The following is an 18,304-nucleotide window of genomic DNA, read 5'->3' on the forward strand; positions in this document are numbered from 1 at the left end:
GCCACTGCCAGTGGTTAGGGATCATGATTGGACAGTGTTTTTGTGCTCACGTCCTGCTGGAAACCAATGCATTTTGCTGGCCACTTTGGGAACACAATATTGGGATTAGGTGGGCCTTTGGCCTGGTCCTGCAGGGCTCTCATGTTCTTGAACTTGCAGGAAGTTTCCTGGAAAATGCAACGGTGGCAACACAGCAGTGCACTCTCTTCAGAGTAACTTCTCCCCTGCTCCCCCCATGGAGTCTAGGTAAAGGGTAAAGGGACCCCTGACCATTAGGTCCAGTCATGACCGACTCTGGGGTTGTGGCGCTCATCTTGCTTTATTGGCCGAGGGAGCCGACGTACAGCTTCCGGGTCATGTGGCCAGCATGACTAAGTCGCTTCTGGCAAACCAGAGCAGCACACAGAAACGCCGTTTACCTTCCCGCCAGAGCGGTACCTATTTATCTGCTTGCACTTTGACATGCTTTCGATCTGCTAGGTTGGCAGGAGCAGGGACCGAGCAACGGGAGCTCACCCCGTCACGGGGATTCGAACCGCCGACCTTCTGATCAGCAAGTCCTAGGCTCTGTGGTTTAACCCACAGCGCCATCCAAGTCCCTGACCCCATGGAGTCTAGCATGCAACAAACCTGGCAGCACAGTACGGTTGTGCCTGGGCACACACACCCCCTCCTTGATATGATTATTGGCGCAACCCACCTGTTGCTGCAGTTGGGAAGAAGGCGCACAGCAATCAATACTACTCATGAGCCCACGAACAATATACTATTTTTATTTTTATTTACATTGGTCGCATGTTGTGGGACCCCCACGTCATGAATGGGAGACAGAAGAAGAAGGCGGTCTGCCTCTGTCCGAGAAACAGCCTCTGCCCAGGTGATGCCAGCTCAATATCCTCATGATTCCAGTAAGAGCATGTACTCCTTGCAGCCCAGTGCTGCCCACTACTGGAAGAAGGTTGATGGATTTGAACAACATGCTGGTTATTTACAGGTAAAAGGATAAATGCTGTACTTAAGATGCATGGCAGATCTCCCTGGAGCCTTTCTCAGTTCTGTAGTCTCCTTTGCTCACCCTGTGCCCCCTTGGTTTTCTCCCCCTGACCCACATCAAAAGGAGCAGGGGTACCTCATGTGCTTGAAAGCTAAGCTTGTGCTTTAGTTGTGCTTTAAGAACCAGACACTGTGTCGTGCCTAAAAATATTCAAAAAAACATAAGACTGAAAACGGCCATTAAAAACGCATTTGATGCAACCCAGCGGTCAATAATTGCAGGTGTCTCATTGAATGCCATTGACACTTGCTTCCATAGAACCATGCATGGAATTCTTCAGTTTTGTCTCAATGGAAACCTAGAATGGGACTTTGCAGCGGCCGATTAAATGTCACGGATTTCAATGACATAGCGCAATCCTAGACCCAGGTGTAGGTCCCATTGAGTTCCACGGGTCATGCTCCCAGATCAGTGGGTATAGGGTTACAGCTTACCTTTTGCTGGATTGCACAAATTTTATTTAGAAAACAACAACCATGCATTTGAAAAGGAGGGGAAATAATTTGTAGTAAAAACAACAAGCGAGCAGAGAAAATAAGCACAGGGTAACGGTTTGCACTGAACCCTTTTTAAAAAAGACAATAAAAGTTGACTTGGGGAGGGAAAACACAAGCCTTCATCCACGTTAGTGTGAGGAGGAATGGTATTTAAATGGAGAGCATTCATGCTTTAAGCGGGGGGGGGGGGGACGACCGGGAACAAAATTCGGATTGATTTTAAGCAAGGTTTGCCTCTCCAAATCTGCACGCCCCCATCTGTGAAGATGCTCAGTTTAGCCCCACTGCAAAGCATTGTGGGTTTTTGGTCCTGCAATCTCCAACATCCTTTGTTCTAGCGGTTGTTTTTTTTGTTTAAAGCATTCTGTGGACTGTTCCTGTTGCCATTACTTTCACGTGCTAGTGAATTGTGGCTGTTCAGTTTGCCTGCCTTCCACCCACTGGCTAGCTGTTACCCAGTCCTCTCCACCCTTCTCTGCCGCTGGAGAATTGCACTCTCAGCAGCGTCTCGCTTCCCGTCCTGCCTTCCTAGTAGTTGCCTCTGGCACTGCACTTCCTCCAGGGGCTGGCTCCTCTCCTGCCCTTCCTCTCCCCATGGTGGCTGCCTCTTCTCCTTGACACCCCCAACCCCACCACCGCCAGGCTCAGGCACTCTGATCGTTGATGACATGCCGGTAGATATGCGTTTGGCCCTTGAAGCTGGAGGCGATGAGGAAGTCCTGGTTGTCGATGCTGAGGTGGGCGAAGGAGCGCGGGGCCTGGGTGCTCAGCTCCTGGAAGTGCTGGAAGAGCCCTGTGACGGGGTCATAGAGGTACACTTTGCTGAAGGAGTAGTCGTTGCCTAGGAAGGCGTAGCGGTAACCGGCGATGCTCAGTGGCTGGAAGACCATGGAGCCGCGGGAAGGCATCTGCTGGACATCTCGGAACATGGAGCCGTCCCAGTGCATCACCTGTGGGTGGCAGAGAGGAACGTGAGCTCAGGTGGCCTTGGAAAGATGGAGACTCCAGCAAAGTGCAACACAGGGTTGGATATGCTCGAACTCGGCCCAGAATACCTCAAGGAGCATCTCCACCCCCATTGTTCAGCCCGGACATTGAGGTCCAGTTCCAAGGGCCTTCTGGCGGTTCCCTCCCTGCGAGAAGTGAGGTTACAGGGAACCAGGCAGAGGGCCTTCTCAGTAGTGACCCCCACCCTGTGGAACGCCCTCCCATCAGATGTCAAGGAAATAAACAACTATCTGACTTTTAGAAGACATCTGAAGGCAGCCCTGTTTAGGGAAGCTTTTAATGTTTGATGTTTTATTCTATTTTTAATATTTTGTTGGGAGCTGCGCAGAGTGACTGGGGAAACCCAGCCAGATTAGTGGAGTATAAATAAAACAACAACAACAACATTAATGATATAATATTATCATATCCTACTTCTAATTGAGCCAAGAACTGGGTGATTGATGTACTTAAAAAGACCTGTGACCAGGACAGGATAACAAATTCATTCATTTCTTACCAGTCACTAGAATTTGGGCAGTCCCACGTAGGGAACTGATGGGTTTGGGGCTGATAAGCCATGGTTTATTGGGTCAAGGGTAGGCCTTGTGCCAGGGTAGCTCCTTATTCCCTCACATAAACAACCACTCTTTGTCCTTTTCTGTATAAAGCACAACAGGTGCTTGAAGATGCTGCCATATCATAGTCTCCATTCTAAACACACTCAGTTTCTTCAACACAGGACCATCTTCACTGCCCTCCTCTGAACCGCAACCAATTTGTCTGCTACTTTCTTAATGTGCAGCACCCAGAAATGGGCACTTTACACCAGATGAGGTCTGGTTAATGTGGAATAAGTGGCATTTCTTTGCCGTGGCTTGGAAACTGTGGTCCTACTAATGCAGCCTAATGTGTCTGAAAGCAGACTTCAGGAGCACTCCATATCTACTTCCCTGCTCAGGGCTTCCTTTACCTCTAGGCTGCCAGGTTCAACACCCACCACACCTCAACATTCAGAAACAGGCGGTGCTGTAAATGAGAGTGGACTAAGGGCAGTTTCAACACCTTTTCACGGAGCATAAGCACATTCCCCCACTGCAGGGTTGAAGAAACCCTGGCCCTCTAGACCAGTGTTACCCAAACTTGGGTCTCCAGCTGTTTTAGGACCACAATTCCCATCATCCCTGACCATGGGCCCTGTTAGCTAGGGATGATGGGAGTTGTAGTCCAACAACAGCTTGGGCGATCCAAGGTTGGGAAACCCTACTCTAGGCATTGTTCAACTACAACCGCCATTGCCCACGCTTGCTGGGGCTGATGGGAACTGTAGCTGTAGCAACATCTGGAAGGCCAAAGATTCCCCACACCTGTCCTACTGAGAAGCAAATTGGGACTTAGTGACAATTCCACCAGCCTCACCTTGGAGTCACCAAGGAATCGGGTCAGGCAAACGTAGACATCCTCCTTGACTTTGAAGTGCTTGACGGCATAGACATCGTCCATGTCAGGGATGTCCGTGCGGCGGACAAACTGCTGCTTATTCCACTGGTAGACGACAGGGCGCTGAGAGCTGCTGGCCAAGATGAGGTGGGGTTTGCCAGCAATCTCCAGGAACTCGGCATCTGTGTCGCGATACCAGGGGTGCAGAGACTGATGCGAGTAGAAGCCATGCCCGTTCCAGCGATACAGCGTAGTGGAGCCGGCCTTGGAGCTGTCGGCCATGATGAAATACCAGTCTCCCTCCACGCGGAAGACCTCAATGTCGTTGGGCTTGCGGATGCGGGAGCCGTCGATGGCCTGCATGTGTACGAAGCCCCCCGCCGCCGCTTCATGCCGCTTGTAGATGTGCGAGCCTCCGAACAGCTGAGCCACTACCACAAAGAGGTGGCCGTCGATCACCAGGGGTTTGCAGACCACCGTGGACGAGCCTAGGAAGTGGAGACGGTGTGGAGAGAACGAATGGTGACCTGCTCCTTTGCGTGATGTTAGAGAGGCTACAGTTGAAAGAAACAGCAGCTATGGAGAAGGCCCAATAGAACACAGACAAAATGGCGGACGGGTGGGCAAGTGTTCAGTGTCATACTACAGAGGCATGGCTTCCGTAAGAAGGGAAACATGAATGATCTTTAGGGCTGGACGATATCTGGTTTTCAACATCGCAATATATTGCCAGCTAAACATCATGATGTATCTATCATCTATCTATCTATCTATCTATCTATCTATCTATCTATCTATCTATCATCTATCTATCTATATCTATCTATCATGATGTCTGAAATAAGGATGGAGCTATGTAAAGGCATTGGGCTGGCTTCACAGTTTCCCCCCGCATTGCGATTTTTGCATGGTGCGCACACACAAACATCACAATTCACGATATATTACCAGGTCAAAAATTATGACGCCTATATCACAATACGGACCTCAAACTGGATGATATATTGATATAACGCCCAGCCCTAATGATCTTATTGGTTTCTTAGAGGATAAAAACACAAGTGCCATAGAACACAAGTAGGGAACGTACATTCCCCCAGAGGTTGCTGGGCTGCAACTCCCACCATGTCTGACCATTGGCCATGCAGGCAGGGGCTTATGGGAATTGGAGTCCAACAGTGTCTGGGAGTGTGTGTGTAGGGGTTCGCCATCCCTGGCCTCACACCTCAAACCCCAGCCAGCCTATTTAACACTAGCAGCTACATTAGAGGAGGGACACCTGGGACACAATGAGCCTTCCTACAAACATTAACTCTCAAGCTTTCTCCCACACTCATGTATTGTTGCTGACCTTGCCCACTAATAAGGAGCATAGAAAACCGCTTTTACTTTCTGACCATCTAGCCCAGTATTGTCTGCAAGGATTGACAGAAGCTCCCCAGGGATTCGGGCAAGGGAACCTTCCCAGCCCTACCTGGAGATGCTGGGGATTGAACCAGGGACCTTCGGCATGTAAAGCCAACACCCTACCACTAGGCTAAAGCTCTTCTGCTTCCCAGGATGTAAGACAGGGTCTCTAATAGAGTCAGGAGAGGAAGTGGGTGCATAGCTCACCGTTAATGCTGGCATAGGTGCGGAATTTCCCGGCCACGTGGTCCCACTCCAAGAAGCTGCAGCGGCCAGTGAAGGGCTGGGCAATGACCAAGTTCTGTTCCTTGTTGTTCATGAAGGTTTCCACTGAGAGCGACTGCTCAGGTAGCGTGTCAAAGAGAACAAGGTCTGCAGGAAAGAGAGTGGAGGTTAGAACTAGAACAGGAAAGGACCTCCTCCGCTTCTGTTTGCTTCAACTGTCCTAAGTGGGGAAAACTCAGTTGGTTGAAACACTATTAATCAATAAGGGCATGTTCCCCAGGCTTGCCTTAAACACCCACCCACATCACAGACTCTTTGTATTTATTTACAGTACTGCTTTTAAACCCTCAGGCACACCTTTCTTTATCTGCCTCTCAGAACTCTCTCTAATCAACTTTTAAAGCCATCTAGAGCCATGGCGACCACATCTCATGGTGGCAAATCCCACCAGGTGACAAAAGTGTTTCCTTTGGTCTGCCCTGCACTGATGCCCTAAAAAATTCAATTGGACAATCCCAACTTCTGGTGCAGGGTTTCTCAAACATGGGTCTCCAGCTGTTTTTGGACTACAACTCCCATCATCCCAAGCTAACAGGACCAGTGGCCAGGAATGATGGGAACTGTAATCCAAAAACAGCTGTTCTAGTGATCTGAAAGGAGAAAAGCTTCTCTTCTATCCTCTTTCCCCCTACACCATGCATAATCCTGATCATGTTTGTCACCCACGACAGCCATGAAGAACCTAAGAACCATAAAAGTACTCATCCTAGATCAGACCAAAAGGCTTATCTCAGGGGTGAGAAACCTGTGACTCTCCAGATGATCCTGGACTACAAATCCCATCATCCCTAACCACTGGCCATCCTGGCTGGGCTGACAGGAGTTGGAGTCCACTAGCATCATGAGGTTCAAACCCCTCAAGTATTCGAGTCCAGTATCCCAAACCAGATGCCATTAAGAATCCCACAAGCAGGGAAGCTGAAGGCAAGGCTGAAACCAAACAACAACAACAATAACATTAATACCCCACCCATTTGACTGGGTGGCTTCCAGCAAAATATAAAATATAAAGTAAAAATAAAATAATAAATAATATAATGTCAAACATTAAAAACTTCCTGATACAGGGCTGCCTTCAGATGTCTTCTAAAAGATGTGTAGTTCTTCATCTCCTTGACATCTGATGGGCAGGCAACCTGACTCCTCAATCAGCAAACACCTGCTATATGTGAAAACCATTGGTGCCAACTGCCTGGGGCCCTGGGTGCCCAAGCACCCATAAAATTGCCCATGAAGGTGCCAGGCACCCACAAATTTCAGTGCCAGGGCCATGCACGATCAATGGCCCCGGGTACCCACGGTCGTGGAGCCAAGCTGGCACTCCTGGTGAAAACAATGACAGGAGAGTGGCAGAAGAAAACAGACTGGAGGGGCTGGAATAAGAGGACAGGGAATCCCAAAAGAACTGTAGCAGGTGGGGGTTCTTGTTTATTTTGCGTGTTTATATACTGCTTTGCATCAGACAAGACCCAAAAGTGGTTTACAAAATCAGTGGCGGAGCAAGCTGATTGGGCACCTGGGGTGGTGCACATGCCCTGTGCCCAGGGGCGGGGCCAGCCGGGGCAGGACACTCTGGAGTCTGCCTGCCTCCTCCCACTCAGCTGCCCTACAGCTGAGGGGAAGGCGGCGAGCGAACCGTTTGGGGCAGCGCGGAGCCTGCGGGCGCCCGAGCCACCGCGTCACTCCCAGGAGAGGTGCATGGCTCTGGTACACTGCAGTGCCGCCCAGCATTTGTCACCCCCCTCAGTGGTGACACCTTGGCTGGCCCGCCCCCACCGCGCCCCCTTCCTCCACCTCTGTACAAAATGTCTCGGGCCGTCCTTGAGTGAAGGTGGTAGTGGGGACCCTCTTCCGGGTGGGGGAAGCGCAGGGGAGAAAGCAACGACCTACCTGTGGTGATACAGTTGAAGCCTGCAGGGCGGAGGTCGCTGATTTTGGTGCGGTTCAGCTCCGGCGGCGACCGGCACTCCATGGGCTCCACCTGGGCGTTGGTCTCGCCCAGCCACTCCACCAGCCATTTGAGTTTGCAGTCGCAGTGGAAAGCATTTCCCCGCAAGTCCCTGCCGGGAGAGAAGCCAGTTTGGGACCAGCACTAGGCTGCGGACAGCCAAAATGTGGACCTAGGCCCAGCCAGTGTTATCATTATTAGATTAGATTCCTGCATTGCTGGGGGTTGGACTAGATGACCCTCAGGGTCCCTTCCAATTCTACAATTCTATGGAGTTTCAGTTCAAAAGCTTCTGAAGGGCACCATGTTGGCTATCCCTGCCCTCTTCCCTTGTCCCACCCCAGCCTTGTTCCCTCCCCTCTTACACAAAAAAAGTCAACTTTTGCATCCTTTTGTAATTAGGTTAGGATGGTAAACATAGCTTGGGGTGGCACTGTTTTGAAAACTGTCGCTGCTTCAGCAACTGTGCCCACAATTAGCCGAGCAAATTAATCTCCACCCACATGGAGCTTGTGACATTCGGTCCTCCCCTTTGGCTTTCCTTTGCAAGAGACTCCAGTGTGCTTTTGACTGCACTCCTTGCCACCAGCGGAGAGGTAACTGAATCACTATGGGCACTTAGAATCCAAGAATTTTAGAGTTAGAAGGGATTCCACCCTCTGCAATGCAGGAATCTCCACTGAAGCATCTGTGACAGATGGCCATCCAACCTCTGCTTAAAAACCTCCAAGGAAGGAGACTCCACAACCTCCTGAGGAAGACCGTCCCACTGTCAAACAGCTCGTGCTATCAGAAAGTTCTTCCTAATGTTTAGCCAGAATCTCCTTTCTTGTATTTTGAAGCCACTGTTCCGAGTGCCACCTCCAGAGCAGGAGAAAACAAGCTCATTCCATCTTCCATACGACAGCCCTTGATGTATTTGAAGAAGCCTATCGTATTTCCTCTTATCCAGACTAAACATACCCAGCTCCTTTGACCATTCCTCATAAGGCTTGGTTTCCAGACTCTTGATCTTCTTGGTCACCCTCCTCTGCATACATTCCAGCTTGTCAATATCCTTTTTAAATTGTGGCGCCCAGAACTGGACACAATACTCCAGGTGTGGCAGAATATGACTTCCCTATACTTCTGATGATGAAGCCTAAAATAGCATTAGGGGTTTTGTTTTGTTTTGTTTTTTGCTGCTGCATCACACTGTCAACTCATGTTAAGCTGTTAGACAACGTTAGCTATTTCAAGAGCATTCCTTCTGACTTGTTTGTGAGGAGGTTAGATGAACTTGTGCCAAAGCAAATATCGTCCTGTGCTTTCTCATGCATTCCCCCCTCACTTTTATTATGGCAAGACGTCTGATCTTTTGAGGGAAGGGGGTTAATAGCGCAAGACCACCCAACCAACTCTAATGGTGGCAACCTGACTTTGCCAGGAAACAACTGAATCCCACCCAAAATTAGTGACTGCCTGGAAGTGCCCCACATCCCCCATGTACTCCACACCCACAACCCTCCCCCCCCCTTAGCCCCACACTCACACTGAAGTCAAAGCATCTAAGCCCTGGAACAGGTTCCTTGGTAAGGTCTGCAGGTTATTGTTAGCCAAATTCCTGTGGGCAAGAAGAAGAAGAAGAGTTTGGATTTGATATCCCACTTTATCACTACCCTAAGGAGTCTCAAAGCGGCTAACAATCTCCTTTCCCTTCCTCCCCCACAACAAACACTCTGTGAGGTGAGTGAGGCTGAGAGACTTCAGAGAAGTGTGACTGGCCCAAGGCCACCCAGCAGCTGCATGTGGAGGAGCAGGGAAGCGAACCCGGTTCACCAGATTACAAGTCCACCGCTCTTAACCACTACACCACACTGGCAGGGAAAGCACTTAGAAGGAAGGCAACGTACACATCCTCAGTTTGCGGGGCTGGGAAGGCGAACATTGCAGTGGAAGTGAAGGAAACACAGTTTAAATAAAGGGGATATGTATTAGGAACCAACAGGGTCTGCAAAAGACGTTTTGCTACTGGTCAGGAATGATGGGAGTAGGATTTGGGGGTGTTGGGAGCAGTGAGGGTCTGGGAATGCTGGAAGCTAGAATCCAACATCATATGGAAATCTGGTGTTTGGGGAAAATGCAAGGAAGTGTAAGGTAGAGAGAAGGAGAGGACAAGTATGGAGATGTGGGGTGGCTGGATGCCATGTTGGGAAGTGAAATTGTTTGGGTCAGTGTTAAGGGCTAGACTGGAATTAGGAGTGGGTCAAAAAAATCACTCACAGGTAGAGGAGGTTCTTGAGACCTCGGAAGGCGTTCTTAGAGATTGCTTCAAGCCTGTTTTGCTCAATGAACCTACAAGTGGAAAGAACAATTAAGTCACAAATCAGGATGACAGCGATGGAGGGACAACTAAAGGGGAAACAAGGTAGCCAGCCTCAGAAGTTTAATGGTGATATTCATGGCTTCAAGGGATGGAGCAGGGATGCGGGGCAAAAGGGGTTAGAAGCTTGAAATGGCGAGACTTATCTATTAAAGCTATATGTGTTGGATCCAGGCACAGTGGCTCATACCTTCCTATCTCACCTCTCTCACACTCTGAATTCCTTTCCTGCTTTTGGATTAGTGGCAAACCATAGTTTAGTGGCCTGAACCAGACCAATCCATGGTTGGTGTAAGCCACAGTTTTCCTACAAACCACAGTTTTGGACCAGGTTTGCATTCCTGTTTTGTTGAATTCGTGGTTTGCCCAGACCACAGGTTGCCCAGTTCAGATGTAACAGCAAACTGTGGATTGCTGCTACACCAGAAGGAAACCAGAGAGTGTGAGGAGGAGTGTGGAAGGTGTAGCGAATGTGTGAGCACAGAGGCTCATTTACATGATTCTTGGTACCGCATCTGGTTTGGTGCCACATCTGAACTAGCCGAAAGAGGTTGCAAACCTATCTTTCACCATTCTTATTATTCTTATTATTTATTATTATATTAAGTTTCTATACCACCCTTAATCCAAAGATCACAGGGCATTTTACAATATAAAAACACATAAATACATACCATAACAACAAACAAAACCAATATCCCACACCCCAGTTTAAAAGGCCATATAGATTGTTTAATTAGCCTATTATTATTTATGTAAATGTGCATAATTTCTATTAATTTATTAAATCAGACCATTATGCACATTTAAAACAGCATGTTTTCCTTTCAAAAAATTCACCGATGTGGTCTATGGAAGTGTACTTAAACTTAAGTGAAGATTAAGTAAAAAAATTAAAGCCTAGGAGATTAGTCAACTAGGGAGATCTTTAATAAGTTGCCTGTCCTCTTTCAATATGGATTCACCTCCTAAAGTGACTCAACCTTGCCCCAAATATCCATCCCAACCCCTTACCCTCCTGGGTCATTTATGCCTCACCCCACCCCACCCCCAATGCGCATGGCTGCCCCCAACCCTCCCCTGACGCCCCCCCTTGCACACTCACAAGTACTCCAGGTGTATGAGTCCCACAAAGGCGTCGTCCCCGATCAGTTCCAGGGAGTTGTAAGTGATCAAGCTAGGGGTTGGGGGATTGGGGGAAGAAGCAGGCAGGTCAGACACTGGGGCATACGACGGGGACGGTAACCAAGTCTGGGATGGAAGACAGGGAGCAGGGCTTGCGTCCCAAATCGCTGCATCTTGCATCAAGGTGCCCTCTAGGTTTGGGAGGGCATGGTAACAAGGCTTACTGTCGCTACCGTCCAAAAGAGTTAAAACACACTCACAATCTGGTGTTCCTATGGTGGGCGAAAGAGGACTCAGTGGGGAGCTATCTCACTAGTACCAATACCTTGGTCTACTCGCAGCTGGAAGGTCATCAGGAAGGAAACGGCCCTGCCAATCACCCCTTAGCTGTAATGGAGAGATCTAGTGGGGTGCCCAGATAGTTATGCCAGAGCATCCTGCACCAGCCCCACCCTTGTTCTTGTCATTAGCTAGAGCTCAGCACATGGGCATAGCCAGGATTTTTGTTGGGGGGGGGGCAGGACTTTTGTTGGGGGGGCAGAACCAACGTGATTGGACAGTTAGTTAAGTATTTCTATTGTTTTACTTGATTGAGGGGGGGAGCTGCCCCTCCTGCGCCCCCTGGCTACGCCCATGGCTAGGCAGGGTTTGGCCCCCAAATCTGTTCTTCAACCCAAGGGATCAAGGTTGGACTATGTGACAGAATGACAGGGAAAACAGTGACTTGGAGCATGAACAGAATATGCATTTCTTTGTAGAACATGTGTGGGCCATTTCTATCCACACACCTGCAGTTAGGGGACTTCCAGATCAAAGGTTATGGATTCATACGGGTGCCTCTCTCTCTCTCTCTCTCTCTCTCTCTCTCTCTCTCTCTCTCATTAAGCACTGCCATCATGCCAATGAGAATCTTCCTCCGCCCTACACCAGCGCAGATTGGAATGAAGGCCTTTACTCACTATTTCCATCCCATTTGGCTCTGCTTGCGGTGCGTGAGATTCTCTCACCCACCCCTTAAGCAGCAGTCGGGCACAAGCAAGTATCCGTGAAAATGTACAAATACAATTGCACAGATGTGAGAAAGACATGCTCACGGGGGGCACACACAGACACACCGACCGATACCATCACATGTGCCGCAAAATCAAGTGTCGGCACTAACCCACAAGCCCGATCCCGTGAAACAGTACATGTTCCCTCCTGAAATCCACACTCACAGGAGCATCTGCAAACAGTCACTGATAAGGCAGATCAATTTCAGGGCTGCTATTGTTGATTAATGGTTCAAGTTTAAGCCAATTAACTGATGGATGAGTTGATGAAATCTGTATTAATTTGCAGAAAGATAACCTTTGTTCCGAAGAGAAGCATTTTTTAAGACAATGCACACATTTGTTGCAACAGACATTGTTTTGGGAGAGGCATTCTGCCTGATGTCTCTTACACTGGAGGAAATGCCTCTTTTGCGATGTTACTTGTATAAAAATTAAAATGTGTATAACAAATTTCCTGAGCACCTTTTACTCCCTTCCAATGACCTTTCTAACTGACAAATTGACCAAACCAGCCTTCCAAACATGTTGTCCTCCAGATGTTGTTGGACTCTAAGTCCCATCAGCCCCCAATCACCATGGTCACTGGTCAGGGATGATGGGAGTTGGAGCCCAAAACATTTGCAGGTCACCAGGTTGGGCTAGAGAAGGCAGCTAGGTGGATAGACTCACATACTTCTGGGGAACCTTTGGCCCAGCAGATGTGGCTGAGCTATGGGCAACTATGGGATTGCAGTGCTCATCTTGCTTTCGGGCCGAGGGAGCCGGCGTTTGTCCACAGACAGCTTTCTGGGTCATGTGGCCAGCATGACTAAACCACTTCTGGCTCAACTGAACACTGTGATGGAAACCAGAGAGCACGAAAATGCCGTTTGCCTTCCCACCGCAGTGGTACCTATTTATCTACTTGCACTGGTATGCTTTCGAACTGCTAGGTTGGCAGGAGCTGGGACAGAGCAACGGGAACTCACCCCGTCATGGGGATTCGAACCACCGACCTTCTGATCGGGCAAGTCCAAGAGGCTCAATGGTTTAGACCACAGTGCCAACTCCCATCAGACACAGCAAGCATGGTCAGGGATGATGGCAGCTGTAGCTCAGTCACATCTGGAGGGCCAAAGGTTCCCCACACCTGCTCTGTGCATATCCAAAAGCAAGAGGCAGCGAAAGAGTACAAATTGACCTAAGGAGATTCACCGTCACTGGGCGACACACAGGCTGAAAGGGAGGTTTACGGGAACAGCTTCTCATGTGGCTCACACGCATGGAGAAAACAAAAGGCATGCCAGGCATTGTCTATCCACACACACCACTCACAACCGAGGTGTCAGGAATCCTTACAGCAGCTGGAGAGATGGCACCTGTTGAAAGCTGCCAGCTAAGATCTCGGTGAATCCTGAGCGAATTAGAGACCTGCAGAGAGAGGAAGGAGCGAGAGGGGGAGGAAAGAGAAAGGAAGGGGGGGTGGAAAATGGATGATGTGAGGAAAGATGTCAGCTGCAGGCAGCCTGGCAGCACCAGCAAGCCCCATGAAGGATGGCACAGTCAGCCCCAAACTGAGCCTGCCCAGACTTGAAGGAGCTCAAACCCCGAAGCATCCTGACCACAGAACTCAAAAAAACCCCCAACCTTTCAAAGCCCAAACGTTGTTGTCTTCCCACCGCCACCCATAAAAAACCCCCTTCATTGCTGCACAGAGAGAGCTGAGCTGAAATCCGCCTCTGTTTTTTTCATGCAGCAGCTAGAGTGGTTGTGTGTTTCTGTGGAATGTCTCTAAGCTTTCCTGGAGTACACATTGCGTTTCAACCTAGGGTTCCTCTACTCACTTCCAAGGGTCTCCAGGGAGCTGCATGCCTGCATCTCTGCAACAGCAGAGCAATCCCTGAGAGATCTGCAGATGTTTTCACCTGCAAGTTATCTCTCCAGTCTATGGGGGCGGACGCTTGAGGCACACCTAGGATAGACACTTGTCCTGACCCTTGGATGCCACTGCTGGAGGTAGCAGCTGGGCAGTGTAGCAGCCACTAGAGGTGTTGCTCTAGGGAACAGGCAAGGGATCTAGGGCCCTGAGGACACATTCTTGGGCTCGCCAATCCAGTACAATTTGGGAAGGAGATGATTCTTCTCCTCCACATGGTTCAAAGCGCTGGGTCCCCAAAACCTTCCAGATTCCTCATAGCTAACCGCCAAGGATCCACCATCACTGCACCACACAGCCATGTGGGGAGGGGAGAAGCAGGGCATCCACCTTTACGTGCTGCCAAAAATCATTTCGCAATTAGAAATGAATAAATATGCTAAACGATGCCAAGCAGGAAAACCGACATCCAGCCACAACTATTGGCGGGGAGGGAAATGGAGGGGGGTGGGAGAGCACACCCCAAGGGCTGGTTGCTGATTCTCACAAGCAATAACCCTCCCCACAGTGGCGGCCCCATGTCCAGGGTTCCGATGTGGGGAGGGGAGGGCAGTTAAAAAAGAGCCATTCACCTTTCTTTTTGGGAGGGTCCCTCACCCATCCTTAAGGGGCTGTTTTTCGAAGGCTGGTGGGGCAGGGGAGCCTGGTGAAATTGAGAGGGTGGGGGAGTCAATCTGTAGATAGCACCCCCTCCTCTAAATTATTCAAGTCCTGGCCCCAAACTTTTAGGAGATGAATCCCCTAGCCCAGCCCCTCCTCAATGAACCGGAGCCACCTGAATCAAGTGTAAACTTAAGCAAATTATTTATCTGTCTGTCTGTTTATCTATCATCTATCATCTATCATCTATATCATCTATCATCTATCTATCTATCTATCTATCTATCTATCTATCTATCTATCTATCCATCTATCCATCTATCTATCTCTATCTCCTTTATAACCCCCTGCTGTCCACCTTCTCCAAGCAAGGGGTCCTGGAGAATATGCATGTATTCGGCCTGCGTGTAAGGGAAAGGGAAGCGGGGTTCCTGCGTGGAGTGGGGGGCGACATTCCCCGAGCCCCTCCACCGCCTCCAATCCCCGCACCCGCACCCCGGAGAGAAGCTTGCTTACAGGGAGAAGAGGTTCTGGGGCAGGTCTCGTGGGATCTCCTTGACCTTCTCGCAGATGGCCGTGTCCTTGAAGCAGGTGCAGCCCCCCGGGCACTTGCGCTTGGGGTACTTTCGGCCGCCGCTGCCCGGCCCAGCCAGGAGCAGCAGCAGCAGCAGCGGGGCGCCGGCGCCGCCGAGCCCCAGGCGCCAGCCCATCCTCCAGCCTCGCAGGGGCCCCAGGCGAGCAGCCCGGCCGGCGGGGCGCCTTCCCGGCGGCGGAGGCTCTGCTTTCCCCGCTCGCGCAAAGCGACCGGTCGCGTCCGCGTGGGCCCTAATCCCGAGGCGGCAGCGCCTTGCTCCGCGCTCCCGCCGTCATGGTCTCGCCGGCCTCCGCGGTGGCGTGCAAGGCGCCCTCTCCGCCGCCTGCGCCTGGATCCGGCAATGGGTCCCTTTTCGACTCCCTTTCGGCGGCGCAGACGCTCCCGGGTTACCGCCGCCTGCGGATCTTGCAATCCGCTTTGCCTGCTGCTCTGATTGCTGTGATCGCTAAAGATCTAAGTGTATGTATGTATATATAGATAGATAATCAATCGACTTCTCCACCTAGGAGGGAAACGAAATAGAATCAGCTAATCGATTTGGGGCTGATAGGAAAGATCTAACCCCAAACAGCCATTCCTCTAAAGTGCATGCAGCCGTTGCACCCGTTTCCCTCTCCGCTCCTTCCTCCCTTTCTCTCTGCTCCGCTCTTGTCTCCGCAGATACATCACCGCCGCGTATACACACGCGCACACACAGAGAGAGACCAAAGAGAGAGCGAGAGAAAGCTGCCAACCAATAGGAATGCAAGCTCTCGGCTGGCACAGCTACCAACCTACAGTGGGGAGGCAAATGAGATTGGAGGGAAAGGAGATGGGGAATCATTATTGTCACCCAGCACATCAAAACTCTGGAATTTGCTTCCGCAAGAGGTAGTGATGGCCGCTAGCTCGAGAGAGGATTGGACTAATTGATGGCGGATAATGGTTAGCACTAGCCAACGCGACTGCGTGTCAGCTCCACTTCCCACAGGCATATGCCTGGTCACTGTCGGAATAGGATGATGGAGAAGCTGGGTCTTGGGCCTGATCCAAGCAGGGCCCTTCTAACGCTCTTCTGCAATGAGCAAGAGGGGCCCCAATTCAGGGTTGGCCCAAGTTGTTTTGCCCTCTGAAGCAAAGGACAACATAGGGGCCTCTCTTGTGTTGAGAAGTTGACTAGCCTGGCTGCTGGATCTTCAGCACTGGTGTCAGGATAGCGTCCTCCACACAGCACCTGAAGACAGCAGCTCAGCTCAGTGCAGGGCAAGCCATGTAGCATATACAGTGGAAGATGGTCCTAGAGCTTAAGATGAACAACCAGGGAATTGCTGTTGCTCCCCAATATTTGCCACCTGAGGGCATTCTCCTCACTTTGCCTAATGGTAGGGCTGGCCCTCTGAATACCTATTACCACCTAAAACAGGTGTGAGAGAGGGGGGGCATTAAATCCCCAGAGTGTAAAATTATCTAACTGCACAGCTGGTGTTGCCTTCACAAAAATCATATGGGTGACACTGATCTTCCTGGGTGTGAGATTAGATCTCCGAACAAGAGTTCCATGTTCATTCTATTAATCACATGTCTGTATCTCACAGTCCCTACCGGAAGTGCAGATTAACACACACACATGGCTAGCAACTGACCTTATCCCACCAAACCAATGGGGATTCGAACCCAGGTCTCCCCAGACAGCCATGGCATTAGCATGCTCCCCAGGCAGCTGCCTGGGACCCATAAAAACTCACCAATGAGGCCTGCTTTTGCTTCCCACTCTAGAAAAGGTGGCTGAGTCTACCATGTACCTTGGAGTGATGCTACAACAAGGGCATTATGGGAAATTAAATAAAGGTTCCAAGACACAGATCCCTGATGCTCCAGCTTCCACCTGGATAATCTATAGGGGACCAGCTGGCATATGAACAGCCCCACCAAATGGTACTTTATCAAGGGTCTCCTCCAATCTGCCCTGTTCTCAGGTTAAGTCCAACACTCCATGGGTACATTGCTTGAAAAAAGAACAAGCTAGATATAGTCTTTAACAACTCTGAAAGCAATCATAGTATTTGGAAGGATAGCTGACCATCCAGATCAGGCATAGGCAAACTCGGCCCTCCCCTCCAGATGTTTTGGGACTACAATTCCCATCATCCCTGACCACTGGTCCTGTTAGCTAGCTAGGGATCATGGGAGTTGTAGTCCCAAAACATCTGGTGGGCCGAGTTTGCCTATGCCTGATCTAGAGTCTGCTTAACTTTTTTGAATGAGCAGAGAGCCCACCACCTTTCAAGCTCCATAGTCAAAGACCTGGTACCATCAGGAAGTTATTTCTAATGTTTAGCAGAATATTCTAGTGTGTTCTAGGGAGGGATTGGTGTGAAGATATCAATTTTGGATTCTCTGTCCCCCCCCCCCCCAGTCTTCAGGTCACCACATTTCTGCATCAGTTTGCATTTTGAAAATCCTCATGATAATTTCTCAGTATTTTAGTGCAAATTTCTCCTAATATATGCATTTTTGAAAGCAGTTTGTGTGTGTTCTATTTTCATAGGTGCCAACTCCTGGGGGCCAAGGTCCCTTTGCCCCCCCCCCCATAAAATGTTTGAGCACCCCCTTCAAGTTGATGGGCATTGCCATTCAAATGATGGGTATTCACAGCATCTTGTGATTCATTATTTGGGATGGGGTTTACCTGGGCTCCCCAATATTTTATTCAAGTTGGCACTCCAGGCTATTTTCACGATTATATACAGTTTTATGCACCTTTCTCCTATTGTATGCATTTTTGTATACAAAGAAGTGCAAATATTAAACAATGACTGTGTTTGGGTTTGCATATTGTTTTGGAAAGCGCAAATTAGGTAGGCTTGCACTAAAATTCAAACTGAACAAAATTCCACCTCCTATCCCTAGTTCTTAGTGATTCAAATAGGGGTAGCAATAGGATACACAGTTAATGTACAGTGGTACCTCAGGTTACATATGCTTCAGGTTACACACTCCACTAAGCCAGAAATAGTGCTTCAGGTTAAGAACTTTGCTTCAGGATAAGAACAGA

The 18,304-nt window shown here is 49.7% G+C and overlaps 1 protein-coding gene across 3 annotated transcripts; it reads right to left on the reverse strand.

Moving 5' to 3' along the window:
• Nucleotides 1-757: 757 nt before the first annotated feature.
• LOC308484193 (leucine-rich glioma-inactivated protein 1-like) lies at nt 758-15,956 on the reverse strand. Of its 3 annotated transcripts, none has more exons than XM_081018925.1 (9): nt 15,192-15,955; nt 13,499-13,570; nt 11,086-11,157; nt 9,881-9,952; nt 9,150-9,221; nt 7,561-7,730; nt 5,593-5,757; nt 3,958-4,466; nt 758-2,501 (listed from the first exon to the last, which is right to left on the reverse strand). In XM_081018925.1, exons 1-9 carry the CDS (start codon nt 15,383-15,385, stop codon nt 2,196-2,198), a joined length of 1,632 nt encoding a protein of 543 aa, XP_080875051.1. In that variant the 5' UTR covers nt 15,386-15,955; the 3' UTR covers nt 758-2,195. The 3 variants fall into 3 exon arrangements, with proteins under 3 accessions (XP_080875051.1, XP_080875050.1, XP_080875052.1); XM_081018924.1 differs by having other exon boundaries at nt 3,958-4,532; XM_081018926.1 differs by lacking the exon at nt 11,086-11,157 and having other exon boundaries at nt 3,958-4,532; nt 15,192-15,956.
• Nucleotides 15,957-18,304: the final 2,348 nt, after the last annotated feature.

The sequence above is a fragment of the Podarcis pityusensis genome (genome assembly GCF_964106645.2).
Source record: "Podarcis pityusensis genome assembly, chromosome: 8".
NCBI lineage: Eukaryota > Metazoa > Chordata > Lepidosauria > Squamata > Lacertidae > Podarcis > Podarcis pityusensis.

Bases quoted from the DNA above. Each gene is read 5' to 3' on its own strand.
- LOC308484193 (XM_081018924.1), bottom strand. From the start codon at position 15,385: ATGGGCTGGCGCCTGGGGCTCGGCGGCGCCGGCGCCCCGCTGCTGCTG. The intron at 11,158-13,498 runs GTAAGGATTCCT...CCCAACCCCTAG, and splicing joins GTGCCATCTCTCCAGCTGCT to CTTGATCACTTACAACTCCC. The intron at 7,731-9,149 runs GTGAGTGTGGGG...CTCTCCCGGCAG, and splicing joins TTAGATGCTTTGACTTCAGT to GGACTTGCGGGGAAATGCTT.